Consider the following 14,007-nt stretch of genomic DNA (forward strand, 5'->3'; position numbering starts at 1 on the left):
CTTGTAATTAGAATAATTGGCTGTTTTAAAATTGAACAAGGCAGGGAATCAGGAATGAAAAAAAAGCAACCCTGGGTACAACATGTCCAAAATAAGACAAAATAGACTAGATCAAGCTTCTTGAATTCCTGAAGCCCCCAAATTTCTGGTGTCCCATAAGAATTTTATCTTTAGTCTGAAACAGTAGGAACTAACTGAGCCAGGGGTGGGGTTAGGGGGCGGCGAGGGGATGAGGTATCAGGAGCCCAATGCATTCCAGGTTGTTTCAGAGCCAAGGCAAAGTGCCTTGTCTGTTAACAGTCCATTGTGCATTATGAAACTACAGAGACAGATAGACACACACACACACACACACACACACACACACACAGAGAGAGAAAGAGAGAGAGAGAGAGAGAGAGAGAGAGAGGCAGAGACAGACAAAGACAGAGAGAAAGAGAGATAGAGATAGGCAGAGACAGACAGAGAGAGGAAAAAAAAGACAGAGAGAGATAGAGAGATGAGGGTGATCCAGAGTGTGGGGAAGGCTGGGAGTTATAGGGTTGCAGGATAGAGGGAGGTGGTGATAGGGGCAAAGGCAGGAAGGCGAGGGAGGATGCAAAGGAATCTTGGCCTGATATCAGTTTGGGGGAGTTTGATTTACTTCTGGAAGATAATATTAACTCAATTATTTCCTATGGAGACTGGAAAATAAACATTCATATACTCAGAATTCTTCTTTGTACACTCTAGATGCTTTCATGTATCCTGATCCCATTGCTGTGGGTATTTTCTCTACTGGTGCAGGTTACAACCCACTTATCCCTTTTGATGTTGTGCCCTTCTCTTCTTCCTTGAGTCCTTCACAGAAGTTCCTCCTAACACACGGGGATATTTTTCCCTAGGATTTTAATACTTTTCTTTGACCTTCTTTGCATAGCAAATACTTTGTAGACAAAGGCACTTACCACTTCTCGGATTTCCTTTTTTGAAGAGAAACAATAATTTGCACTTGATTTGGATTTAAGAGAGGCAGAGTTGCAGAAAATAAAAATCAAGACAACCAGTGATGGCCCAGGATGCTTGGTAACTTTGTTTTCTGACCAAGTTCTAAGCATTTCACAGTGTCGACTTCATGGCCTTTGGAACAAATTGTTCTTAACCACCCATTCATTCATTCATTCCTCCAGGAAAAATCTTCACATCCTTGGAGTAAGTTTACTCCTAATTTAGCAACCATTTTAAAGCCCATCAGTTAGCTTCAACCTGATTTAATTCATCTACTGAGGCAGTTTTACCAAGGTGTGGCTGCTGCCCAGGTGAGAGTTGGGTGACAGGTGAGTAATTCTGAAATGAGTTCTGCAGCCTTTACACCAGAGGTACTAGTTCTCCCTGGATACTCAATGAATCCAATTATTAGATAATGTCCTAATTGGTTTTAGGCCTCTTCTCTCCCCTTCCCAGGACATCTTCCACAGAGCTACTTCCTTAAGTGTGGATTTGATAAATTCAATATTAAATATAAATTCCTCTGTTTGGTTTTTAAAGCCTTCAACATTTGGATTGCAATCTACTTTTTTAGCCTCATCATATTATGTATACATTGCTCCCTTTGAGACATTCTATGACCCAGCTAAACTGATCTCTCCATTCCTCACATGCCAGAGTTCCATCCATCTGCCTTTGCATCGGTGACCCACATACATGGGATGTACTAGCTCCTCATTTCTATTTTATGCATTTTACCTCTTAAGTTGCTGCCGAAGTACTATCTTCGATATGAAGCTTTTCTGAATCCTGACAACTACCAGGACTCTCCCTTCCTAACTAGCTTGTGGCCCTTTTGTGAGGGAGTCCACCCAGTGTCCTGGGGACCTTCCTTTACATCTGTCAGAAAGCTCAGGGATGTTTTGGGGCTGATGTAATCAGCACGATGTCACTTTTAAATAACTTTTTCAGTTGATGTATGGCAATGGCAAATAACTTTGGTGAGCTTATGTCTGTTTTTTGCCTTAGTCAATCAATAAACATTGATATTAAAACTCAGTTTTAATCATCCTTGTTTGATATTAAAACTCGGAACAACATTTTAGCATATGTATGAGATTTACATTGTTGGAGAAACTCCTGGAGACAACATTCTGTTCTACCTCATCAAATTTGTGCTTTTGTTGTTGTTCTTTGTTTTAGCCTAGACCAACCATTTTGTTTTCCTCTGATTGGTTTAGGAATATTGATGAGCAGATAGATCTTTACATGGGCTTTGGAAGGAGTCGGGGACAGCACCAGGAGTTCTGAAGGAGGATGTGTTGTCGAATCCTTTTGTACCTTGTGGAACCAACTCCTCATTACTTGGCTGGGGATCACACAGCTTGCACAGTAATGTAGTTTCATATGCAGTTTGAGAAGCACAAAGAAGTCAAAAACACTGGCTCCAGAGATGTCCCTGACTTCCAGGATGTTGTGGATCATGAACATCTTGATGACCTTGTTCTTGAGCATGCAGCAGGAGCAATTGGTACTGTCGATAGGCTGCATGTGGCCACAGCCCTTCTTGGAGTGCCCATTGTTCCTTCTCTTCTTGGTCATCTTGTAAGCAGTGAACCAAAAAAAAAAAAAAGATATATATATATATATATTTAAATAGTCTTCAAGGAGCACAATGGAATCTTGTATTCTCTTCATCTTACAATTGACTTTAGAGATGAAGTCTGATTCTGAATATCATTTGCATTCCAAAATGCTGCATGTTTCCTTATATTTTCCCCATCATATGTTCTGAAGATTTTAGAAATATAAGGAAGCAGATAAATGGGTTGATAGTTTCATAACATGTTTTTTAAATGAAAAGAACTATGATTGCCCCTGAGCACTTGGTATCTTTCTCTCTGTGACTAGTGACAGTGGTCTTCTTGCGGTCTCTTACACAGAATGCTGCACATGTTGACTCCTTGACTTGTGCTGGTTGTGTCCTATGTTTAGAATTCTCTCTCTCTTCACTTCTACCTCTTGGCTCCTCGACTTCCTCGAAGACTAAATCAAATCCCATCTCCTCTAAGAAACCTCTCCTTCTGGGAAAGGGACCCACACATGCAAAAATGTTTGTGGCAGCTCTTTTCATAGTGGCAAGGAACTAGAAACTAAGTGGATTCCCATCAGCTGGGGAATGGCTGAATAATATGGTATGTGAATATTATGGAATATTATTGTTCGGTAAGAAATGACCAGCAGGATGATTTCAGAAAGGCCTGGAGAGACTTACAAGAACTGATGCTGAGTGAAATGAGCAAAACCAGGAGATCATTGTACATGGCAACATCAATATGATCAATTCTGATGAACGTGAGTTTTTCCAACAATGAGATGATTGATGCCAGTTCCAATGATCTTGTGATGAAGAGAGCCAGAGAATTGTGGGAACTGAGTGTGGATCACAACATAACATTCTCATTATTTTTTGTTGTTGTTTGCTTGCATTCTGTTTTCTTACTCATTTACTTTCCTTTTTGATCTGATTTTTCTTGTGCAGCAAGATAATAGTATAGATATGTATATATATTCGATTTAACATATATTTTAACATCTTTAACATATATTAGATTACTTTCTATCTAGGGAAAGGGGTGGGAGGAAAGAAGGGGAAATTTTGGAACACAAGATTTTGCAAGGGTTAATGTGGAAAAATTACCCATGCATATGTTTTGAAAATAAAATGCTTTAGTAAAAAAATGAAAGTAAGATTGGCATTTGGTAAAAATTTTTAAAAAGAAATCTCTCCTTCCTCTATGACTGTCATCCATGATTAATGCTTTCCCTCTGAAATGATTTCTAATTTGTCTCCTGTATATTTTTATAATTGTATGTTCTCTTGAATTAAAATGTTAGTGCTTTGAGGGCAGAGACCATATTTTCATTATTCTTTGCAGTTCCAGGATTTAGTATAGTCCTTGACTCATAGTAAATACTTACTTGTTGAGTAGATCTTGGATATCTTGGGCATTGATTCCTTAACCTTTAGTAATTCTGTTGCTGCCAAAATGGGTCTTTAGCCTGCTTGGGCCTACTGTAACACCTCTCTACTCATCTCAAAGAAGCATCAGGAGCAGATACCAGACTGTTTTAATTAGTGTGTATAACCTCCTAACTTGGAGACAGATCAAAGTTAGAGGTCTTTGTGATAGGAAAATCAGGAGGACAGTCCTGAATGGCCACTTTTTTTCAATAAAGAGGACATATCCCAGATGAAGAATTATCAGTCACAAGTTTCAGGCAGGATTCCTGACCTTTGGAGCATATTCCTATTGAATGTGGGACCCAGATATGGGTGTAGCAAGATGGGAAAAGTAAATTGATAATAATAATAATTATGATGGTGATGATTATAATTAGCAAAAAACCTATCTGTAGTGCTTATTTTCTGCCAGGAATTGTGCTAAAAGTTGGGGATATAAGGAAAGGTGAAAGACAGTTTCTACTTTCAGAATGACTTCTAAACTTGAAGTCTAGTACTCTAACCACCTAGGAACAGGTTGCTAAACTTAGAATCTGAGGATCTGGTATAATCTTATAGGACATACAAGGCAGGGGCAGGGAAGGATGATAAAATGCTGTCACAGACTTCTTCATTGATTTTGCTTTCTTGAAGGAGTTTTTGCCTGGGACGAGGAACCACCAAGTTAGACAAAATAACCACAAGCTCTGATTGATTCTGGGGACTCAAGATATCATATCATAGATAGTTTAGTAGAGAAATGGAGTGTCATTCTACACTATCATAGTACAAAGTAGAAAGGAGACTTTGAAAGGAGGGTTGGTCAGGTAGAAATATATTTTTTCCTTTGAAATGTCAAGAGAACAATTTTTGGTATAGGATGATTTTTGATATAGTCAACATATATGCAAGTATAGTTAACACATTGTATATAAGGAAAAAGAGAAGCCCTTTTCCACAGTAAAGGAGCCACAAGAAAATATTTAACCCAACCCAATAAACATTTATTAAGTACCTACTTTGTGCCAAGTTTTGAGCTAATTACTAGGTATATAATTAATAAAAAAAACAGACCTTGATCTCAAGGGCCTTAGAGTGTAAAGAGAGAGTAAACACATAAAAGGAAGCAGAAAAAAGAAAAGGGGGCACTTTTTGTCCGTAGGGGCAAAACCAAGTAGGGAAGCAGGTGCAGAACAGAGTGAGCTAAGTCCATTTTCGGCCTTCTATAAAGGAAGACATTGGGAGGAGTTTGGTACTGCCCTCCAGCCCGTCAGTCAGAGGGGAGAGGAGGTTGAGAGTGATGGTATCAATCAAACATGATGATGACTTTAGAAGTAATGAACTTATCTGGGAAGGGTATTTTGTTCCATGGAGTTGAAATCAGGCAGGGCAGCAGATGCAAAGTGGGGAAACATGAAGGTGAAGGTGCTTTTTGGTAAAATCCTACAAGCCCAAACTGAGCAGGAAAAAATTTACTTGTGTGTCCAATAGCATTAATTGGTTTTGTAAGAGAAGGCCAGAAGGGATGACTATTGGATTGGCCCTGAGCTATGCAGCATGGGATTTATTTCATGAGAAAGAGACAACAGTAGAGAAGACTGTCAATCAATAACAGTCAATCATAGAATAAATGGATGAAGAATGCTCATATCCTTCCAAAGTATAAACCACCTCTTATTTGGAGCATTTAAGGAGGCTAGATCATTCCCACTGTCTCTATAAGGAGGAAAGTGAGGGGAGGGGAAAAAATTGGAAAGGCAGGATACTTAGCACTTTGCTAATAGAAATAAATACCACAGCTAAGGACAGAAATTCTTGCTCTAAAGTTAAGAGAAAACAGCTCCAGAATCTGGGATTATAGGGTTGTGCCATTTTGACTATACATAGACAATGGATATTTAATGAGACATAATATTATTGCCAGTAAATTGTAAGTAGGCTGGCCAGGCTTTATGTATCTCCCTCAGTGCACTGTAACAATCTGAGGATTAGCCAGGCAAGAATACGAATTCTTGACCAAGGCACGTGATGTCTTGTGGCAGAAATACTTGATGCAATCTCTATATGTTAAGAGGCATTTCAATAAAGACTGAGTTTACAATGGCTTTTTAGGAGCCCATTAGGAGTCTGTCTGGGGACAGACTTTTGATATGACATTTGGTCTGAGAATGACTAATAATTCTAAGGATGTGTTTTGAGAGCCCAATAATAACCATATTTATGATAATATGTAAATCATTCCTCTGGTAGGCAATTTTACACTCTCAGAGATACAATTAGACTCAACGCTGTGAGATGAATTTGTGTATTATTTCAATACAAAAAATAAAGCATCTTTAGATTTCTCACTTATTTTCCTCTTCCATAGAGAGGGACAACATGAAACAGATAGAAATAAAAAAAACAGGCTAGATGGAATGCAGTCACATTGGATTGTTACAACAAAAAGAGAAGAGATGAGGGAATGTGGCCAGTGATTTTTCATGGCTTTCCCTTATATGGAGCTGATGGTATCTTCATGAAGAGAAAAATCTCCTATTGTTACCTCAGTTTGCTTTGTCGGATTATGTTCTTACATGCTGGAAACCTGAAGTTGGTTACCTGGCTGTCAAAGCAGACCACAGAAATGCACTAATGGGAAGCTGGCAGACAGCCTGGTCTGCCAGTTTGCTTCTGGTAAATGACGAACCCAGGGATCTTTTGGACTTCTCACTGCTATCTCCAACTTCTGGCAGTCCTGGAATTAGAATCTGGAGAGCATTCATCGCTCTCTTTCCCTTGAGAATGGATCAAAGAGAACATCCATCCCCATTATGGGAGCTAATCTTCACTGTATTTTTTTTAACAGGCACTATATATACCCTCTAATGTGGGTAGCCCCCCAAATTATTATTATTATTTGATTATATAGATGGGGCCTTGTGAGGCATGGAGCTAAGTTAATGGTTTCTGTGTATGGCCTGGTTTCAGCCCCAGCTCCATCCCAGCTCTTTTCCCATATTTTGCCTACATTACTGTATTTAGCATTTAAAATACTGGTAGCTGTCTGAATGTAGAGAGCCCTTGGATCAGTATTCAAAACCATAATTCTCTCTGAGTGTCTAAGTCTCTACCTTAAAACCAAGTAGAGACAAGAAAATCCAACTCAGGAAAATGCCATCTATAGAGATTCCTGAATGGGGAAGCAGATTACTTTAGCATTCTTGTTACATTTTCCTTTGTAGAGCCAATCACTATTTAAGAATGTTGCTTCTTGTGTCATCCCTGAAGTCAGGAGGACCTGAGTTCAAATCTGACCTCAGACACTTAATATTTCCTAGCTGTGTGACCCTGGGCAAGTCACTTCACCCCAATTGCCTCAGCAAAAAAAAAAAAAATTGCTTCTTTCTGAAGAGGGAAAAAAGGAGGAAATTTGAAATGATAGTTAAGAAGAAAATGCCATTCTGATGAAAGTCAATGCAAATTCTAATTAATGCAATACCTGACCATGATGTTTCAGGGGATGAAGGATGAACAATTATATCTAGAAGTGATGGACTAAATGCGCAGAGAGAGACACGTTTTGGATACAACCAAGATCAGAATTTGTTTTGCTTGACTATGCATATTTGTCACAATTATTTCGGTTTTTTGTTTTTCTTTTTCCAGTAAAGAGGCAAAGGGAAGTGAGAAGTTGAAAAAATTAGTACTTTTTAAGTGAAAATAATTCATTAAAGTTTATTTTAAAATTCAACAAACTTTTTATTAACTGTTATTTTTCAAGTCTCGATTAGACCTAGTAGGCCTGTGACAGCTCTAGATCTACTTTCTACCCTGACTCACTGCTAGTATAGAGATTCACAGTAGTGTTACCCCTTTGAACCTGGAAGTTAGAATTTTCCCAACAAGTATGACTATGCAGAGGCTTAGGAGAAGTATGGAATATAAATTAAGGCCCTTTGAGGGTTGGATATTAGTGACTTGACAGGAGTTAGTCATAATGCTATTTGATATGTAATAAAAAGCACAATAACAATTTAATCAAGAGGTAAATGAGATCTTGCTATTTCATTGGTAACCGGTATGCTCATTATTGACTATGCTGGGAAACTCTCTTTGGGTTGACATGAGTCCAAACTATCATAGCATGGTATGATTGAAAGGGCACTGGATGTGAAGTTAGAATACAGGCACTGCCCCTGGAGTATCATTTACCTTGCTGGGGTCTATTTTATTTACTTCTCCAATGAGACTCATTAACCTCTGAAGTTCCTATAAGCTATAAAACATTTGTGGCAGTGATTCCAATACAAATAGCATTGCTTTTACTCCAAAGCAGCCTATATGGAAGAGTGAACTATCTATCTATCTATCTCATTAATAAACTATCACTTCTCCAAAATCCCTTCAAGGCATGAGGGTGATGATCTTGCATTCAGAATCATCCCAAATTTGATAGGACCTGATAGAACTTATGTTTTACTGATGTAATCCTTATAAATACTGAGTCATCCATCTCCTTTCCATCATGCAATTTTAGTGAAGGATAGCAAAGAATGTGGGATAAGGACCAGATTTGTGATTATAATAGCGTGAGAATTCACCAGAGGAACATCCTCTACCTCCTCCATCACCTCCAGTCTTAAAGAGATTCCTAGGGAGCAGAGAGAAAGGTTTGCCCAAAGCCAAACAGATATGATCCATCTGAGAAAGTGCTCTGAGTTCAAGGATGTAAGTTTGGGAATAGGATTTTTGGAGAGTAGATTTAGGGTAGGTCATAGAAGACACATTAGAGAGACAGTCAAATTTCAGCCTGTGGTCTTTTGGCTCCTAATTCGGATTTCTTCTGGTTTCTCTTCATAGTCACTTAAAGCTATTTGAGTCTGAATTTCCATGTCTATATTATGATAGGGTTAGAAAAGACAATTTTCAAGGTTCTAGTCAGCTCTAATATTCTATGATTCTAGTGATATTATTCCCATTTTCATTATTAAGGTCTCTAAGATATGGACCTTTAGGATTCTTCTTCAAAAATAAAATTGAGTGGGCATATATGTAACAGGTATGTAGCCTATCTATCTTTCTACCTATATATATATACACTATAGCAATTTAAAATTTTCATATATGGTGAATGGATATTTACTTAATCTCTCAGTTGGATTATTTATTTCATCCTGTTGAGAGGGGAAATAAACCATTTTTACTCATCACTTTAGCTCCTTAGCCCCCACCAGTGATTTTCCATTTAAACAAACTAACCATTCACAATGATGACAGTTTTAAAAATTTAAACATTTACTTGGCAAGACAGCAAAGAATTAAAAATAACAAGTACTCATATTAAAACAAATTCTGTGATAAAAAATATATTGCAATTCAATGTCAACCTGGGTGACACTCTCTCAATGATGGTCATAGATTCCGTAGGGAAGAGTTAGTATACCTTTAATAGCTATCTGACATGAAGGGAAACACATAGGGCAGAAAAAATGATTCTCTAAAACTATGAACTTCAGACTTTAATGTCATTAATTAAAGAACATCTGTATCACATAAAACTATTTTTCTGCTGCTTATCTGCTAGTCTTCTCTGTTCACCAGCTGAAAACATTCTTTTCTCTCCTAGAACTAATATAGAATTTTTAAGCTTTTCAACTTATATTCATCCTTAAAAAGACTTTGAAGAAGTGTTGCCTTATTCAATTGACTAGCAGTTTTTTTTTTTAAACCAATGAATTGTAAACTTAGTTAGAATGGCTATCTCTGGGTACTACAAACCTGGCTAACAATTCATTAACAAGAATGATTCATTGTCCAATCAGAACAGACATCACCCAAAATCTCTAACTAATCAAATATCCTAGTTAGTCCTGCACTTACTAGGATATTGAATTGTCTAATTAAATTTTTGCATCTTTTCCCATGTAGCAAATCAATATAAACCCCTTTTCTCTTTCTATTGGTTCAGTAGATAAAGCAGTAGTCCTGAAATCAGAAGAGTTCAAATTTGACCTGATACTTCCTAGCTATGTGAACTTCCCTTCTCCAATTTTTTGACCTGTAAAATGGGATAATAATAGTAATCAGCTTCCCAGGGCCGTTGTGAGATAATTATAAAGAGCTTCATAAACACGAAATAATTTTATAGATGCTATTATGTGGCATTTATATAGTGCTTTGAATATTTGCTAAGCAAAATATGAGAAGCTTTATATTAGGTACTTTGAATAATGACATTTCAATGTCTTTATCTTTTATTTATCTGTGTGATTATCATGGATATGATTGCCATGTCCATGACAGCTATACACTTTACAGAACCACATAGCTATGCAGATCATGGGTGGGAACTGGGCTCTGCAAAAGAGATGAGAAATCAGTTTTTTTTTTTTCCCTGCATGTTAAGATATTGCTGACTTACAAGGCATCTATTGTAATTTAAAGGGTGAGGTGGAAAAAAGTCAAGGAATATAGTTCAATAACAGTTTTAAACATTCCCAGATTCATCCTTGGTGGGAGAACTATTCATAAAATTTTAAAAGATAGGAAGTTTGTTCCTTAGTAAGTTATACTCTGCACATTTCTAATGAATTTTACCCATTTCTGATGAATGTGAGCCATGAATACATGCATACTGCAACTAGTAATGTAGCATAACTGAGGAATAATTTTTGTCTATGCAACAATGATGCCTATACATTTATTCTGATTTTACCTCCTTTATCTGTTGTGTGTGTGTGTGTGTGTGTGTGTGTGTGTGTGTGTGTGTTTACACTGAGTCTAATAAATAGCAAATTACATTTGTATCTTTACAAATTATATTATATGTTAGGCAATATAAGAATGGTTTTCTAGGTTATTCTTCCTTATATATAATGACTTCTTGAAGGACAAAATGAACAGAATTAGCATATTGGAACTTTACTTTGACTTTCACCCTGCCCAGACAGCAAAGGGAGATTTCTTGCTTAAGGCAACACATACCACCATGTACTTTCTGAACCTTGGGTCTGATTGTGTGCTTGTTGGACTTTTACTTTCCAATAGGTTTTTCATTTGTATGTAAGACAGCCTTTTCTTTTTCCAACTTAGCTTCCTATATAGACTTTTTTTTGGTTTGTGCTTCCTGCCACTCCCATATCACTGAGAAGATTTATTTTCTACTGGCAGCTTCTCAGTTAAAAAAATATTGTTGTCAGAATGAAGTCATCTGTTTGGAGAGCAAAACCACAGGCATCATTCAAAGGGCTATCCCCCAGCATCTCATGTATGCTCTCTTTTTTGGCTCACAGAACTGTTACCACAGCAACTGAATTCTCTCATGAAATAGCTTGGTTGCTGATAAGCTCCTGTCCCTTGGGGACCTGAAACATATCCTTTTAAGTAGTTTCCATTAAGTTAACATGTCCCTATTGGATTTATACTCAGGAGTGCTCTAATCTAAGATAACTAGTTATTAAAAATAGTGGGGGGCTCACATTATGCCCCAAATAGACCTGTAACCAATGGATAATGATTGGATGGTGGTGGGATCTTGAGGTGTTCTTGAGGGTCATAGGGAAAGGATATTAACCCAAATAATGGCCTGGATTTTTATATGATAATATGTGATATATGCTAATATAGAATCTTGTATGGCTATTTGTCACAAAAAATCAGAATGATGTAAGTGTTAAGAGTTAGCCTAAACAAGGAATATCAGAGTTCAAGTTCTGCCTCTGACACAAACTGCTTGTATGATGCTAGAAAAGTCACTCACCTTCCCTGTGTCCTAGGTAGCTCTTTAAGACTGTAAGTTACAGAGAAGGGATCAAATTTCATTGGTAAAAGGAGATTCTTTACCTCGAGTTCCCTATATACTGTGGCTTTTTTACGTATAACTAAGGAAAATCCATTTTCCCACATTTGTCACATGTAACTATAATACCTTCATAAGGCATCTGGATGTTGCAATATTATTGGACCAAAATTTTCAGTTGGGGAATTCATTTTGCCAAGACTAAGAGATATCTTAGGACTTTTGACATTGTATCTGGTATTTTTAAAGCTTTACACTGTTTAAAGAAAAAATGTAATATCTCGATTTTTAAAAATAAAAATCTGGATTTTGGGGGAAACATGGGGACACAACTAGTTAGATGAAATTTTCACAGAAAGAAATACAAAGTCTTACATTTCAGTGAAAAAACAATCAATTATACCAATACAGGAGAGTAGATATTTAACTTGGCACTAGTTCATGGGAAAGAGACTTGGAGTTTTCAGTGGATGACAAGTTCAAGCTGATGAAGCAGTGTGATACAGTCATTTACAAACCCAACACACTTGTAGGTTTCATTAATATACAAATAGAACATCCAGAATTGCAGGAAGATTATGAAGGGAGAAGTTGCAAAGAAGCCTCTAGGCTCTGGATTCCCCAGGAAAAAAAAAATAGCAAAATAAAAATGAAAAAGAAGCAACATGACAAAAAAAAAATCCTTAAGATACCTTTTTAAAAAAAATTATCCAAAAACCTAACCACTCGAAAAGGATCTAAAATATGGAAAAATAATATGTGACAAGATCAGAAGACAGATATACTAAATAGTACCAATGATATTGCTCCCAATTGCTTCCAATTGCTCCCAAAGGAACATTAGAAAAAGTTAACTTTTTCAATAGAAAAAAATAAAATGAATACTAAACACTTTGAGGGTAGTAAAGAAGTTGAATCATCAAAAATATCATAAGATTTGAAAAGAGGTTCTAAATCCAATTAAGGAATCTCTGAACAAGATGATGATGATGATGAAACTTGATAATATAGAAATATCCAGGAGGAAAAAAAAGATTTCTAGCCATGATGGTTTCCTGAATGAAAGTATAACTACTGTAGCATCAAACTAAATGATAAAAAAATAGTTAATTTTTTAATCACCAGGACTTCATAAAATCAGGTAGTACAAATGACATTTGCTATCACTGGAGAAAGATTCAATGAGATGAAGGAAGTTTAATTTGGTTTTTTTGATGCATTCTTTTAGTTTGATCTCTCTCTCTCTCTCTCTCTCTCTCTCTCCATGTATGTATATATGCCTAGTCATTAGGCATTTTGGTTAAGCTCCTTTAATTTTTGAGTCATATTTAGTTTTATTTTGGAGGGATATTGAATTTTAAGACTAGAAAGAATCGCTAATGGACACAAGTATTGTACTGAAAAAAAAATACCACATTTTAAAATCAATTGTTTTTGATATTATCATGTTGGTAGTATGTTTTAAATCAAGAACAACTTTCCATATAGAATTTCACTATATTTTTCATCTATTTTATATATTTGTAGTGTTTGAATAATCCATGAATGAGTTAAAAGTTTTTTGAAGTAATTACAGAAAAATTATTATGGCACTTGTGTGCAAATCTGTCATGAAATATAATCTTGCCTTCTAATTTAATCAAGTCCACTATAGTCCACTTCCACCATTTCTCACCTTTCCTTATGAATTTTAATCTTTACTCCTGCCTCAGAGAAAGAGGAGTCTATATTTTTTGTTGAGACCAATCCCTTCTGCCCTTCATTCCATAAACTCTTGTCTCCTTTAGGAGCTTTTTATATTCCATTCTTTCCCTCTCTTTTATCTTTAGTCTTTTCCTTTCTACTAGTTCAAACTCTGATGGCAAAAGCATATTTATATGTGCAAATCTCATACAAATCTTCATTTGATCCTTCTAGTTCCTGAAATTATTGTTCTATGTCTAACCTTCTTTTCATTGCCAAGAACCTAGAATTAAAAAGCTATCTTTCCTGCCTCTACTGGTCTTTTCTTCCAATTGTAACTCACTTTCTCCTATACATTTTTTCATCCCTAGATGTCCAGGAAAATACTCTTGCTTTGACCATATTTTAAGAAAGAACACTGGCTACGGAGTCAGACAACCTCAGTTATAACTCCATTTCTGATACTTACTAGTTGTATGAAATTGGGCAAATCATCTCCTCTTGACTTTAGTTTCTTTATTGGTAAAATGAGTGGGTTGACATAGATTACAAATGAGATCTTTTCCAGCCCTCA

General features: G+C 36.5%; 1 protein-coding gene across 1 annotated transcript; it reads right to left on the reverse strand.

Annotated features, from left to right (window-relative positions):
* Positions 1–2,133: 2,133 nt before the first annotated feature.
* Positions 2,134–2,568, reverse strand: LOC100914686 (40S ribosomal protein S26-like). Its single transcript, XM_012540271.1, has one exon. The coding sequence runs from the start codon at positions 2,566–2,568 to the stop codon at positions 2,134–2,136; it is 435 nt and encodes a 144-aa protein (XP_012395725.1).
* Between the last annotated feature and the right edge of the window lie 11,439 nt (positions 2,569–14,007).

This window comes from Sarcophilus harrisii, chromosome 2 (genome assembly GCF_902635505.1).
Source record: "Sarcophilus harrisii chromosome 2, mSarHar1.11, whole genome shotgun sequence".
Lineage (NCBI taxonomy): Eukaryota > Metazoa > Chordata > Mammalia > Dasyuromorphia > Dasyuridae > Sarcophilus > Sarcophilus harrisii.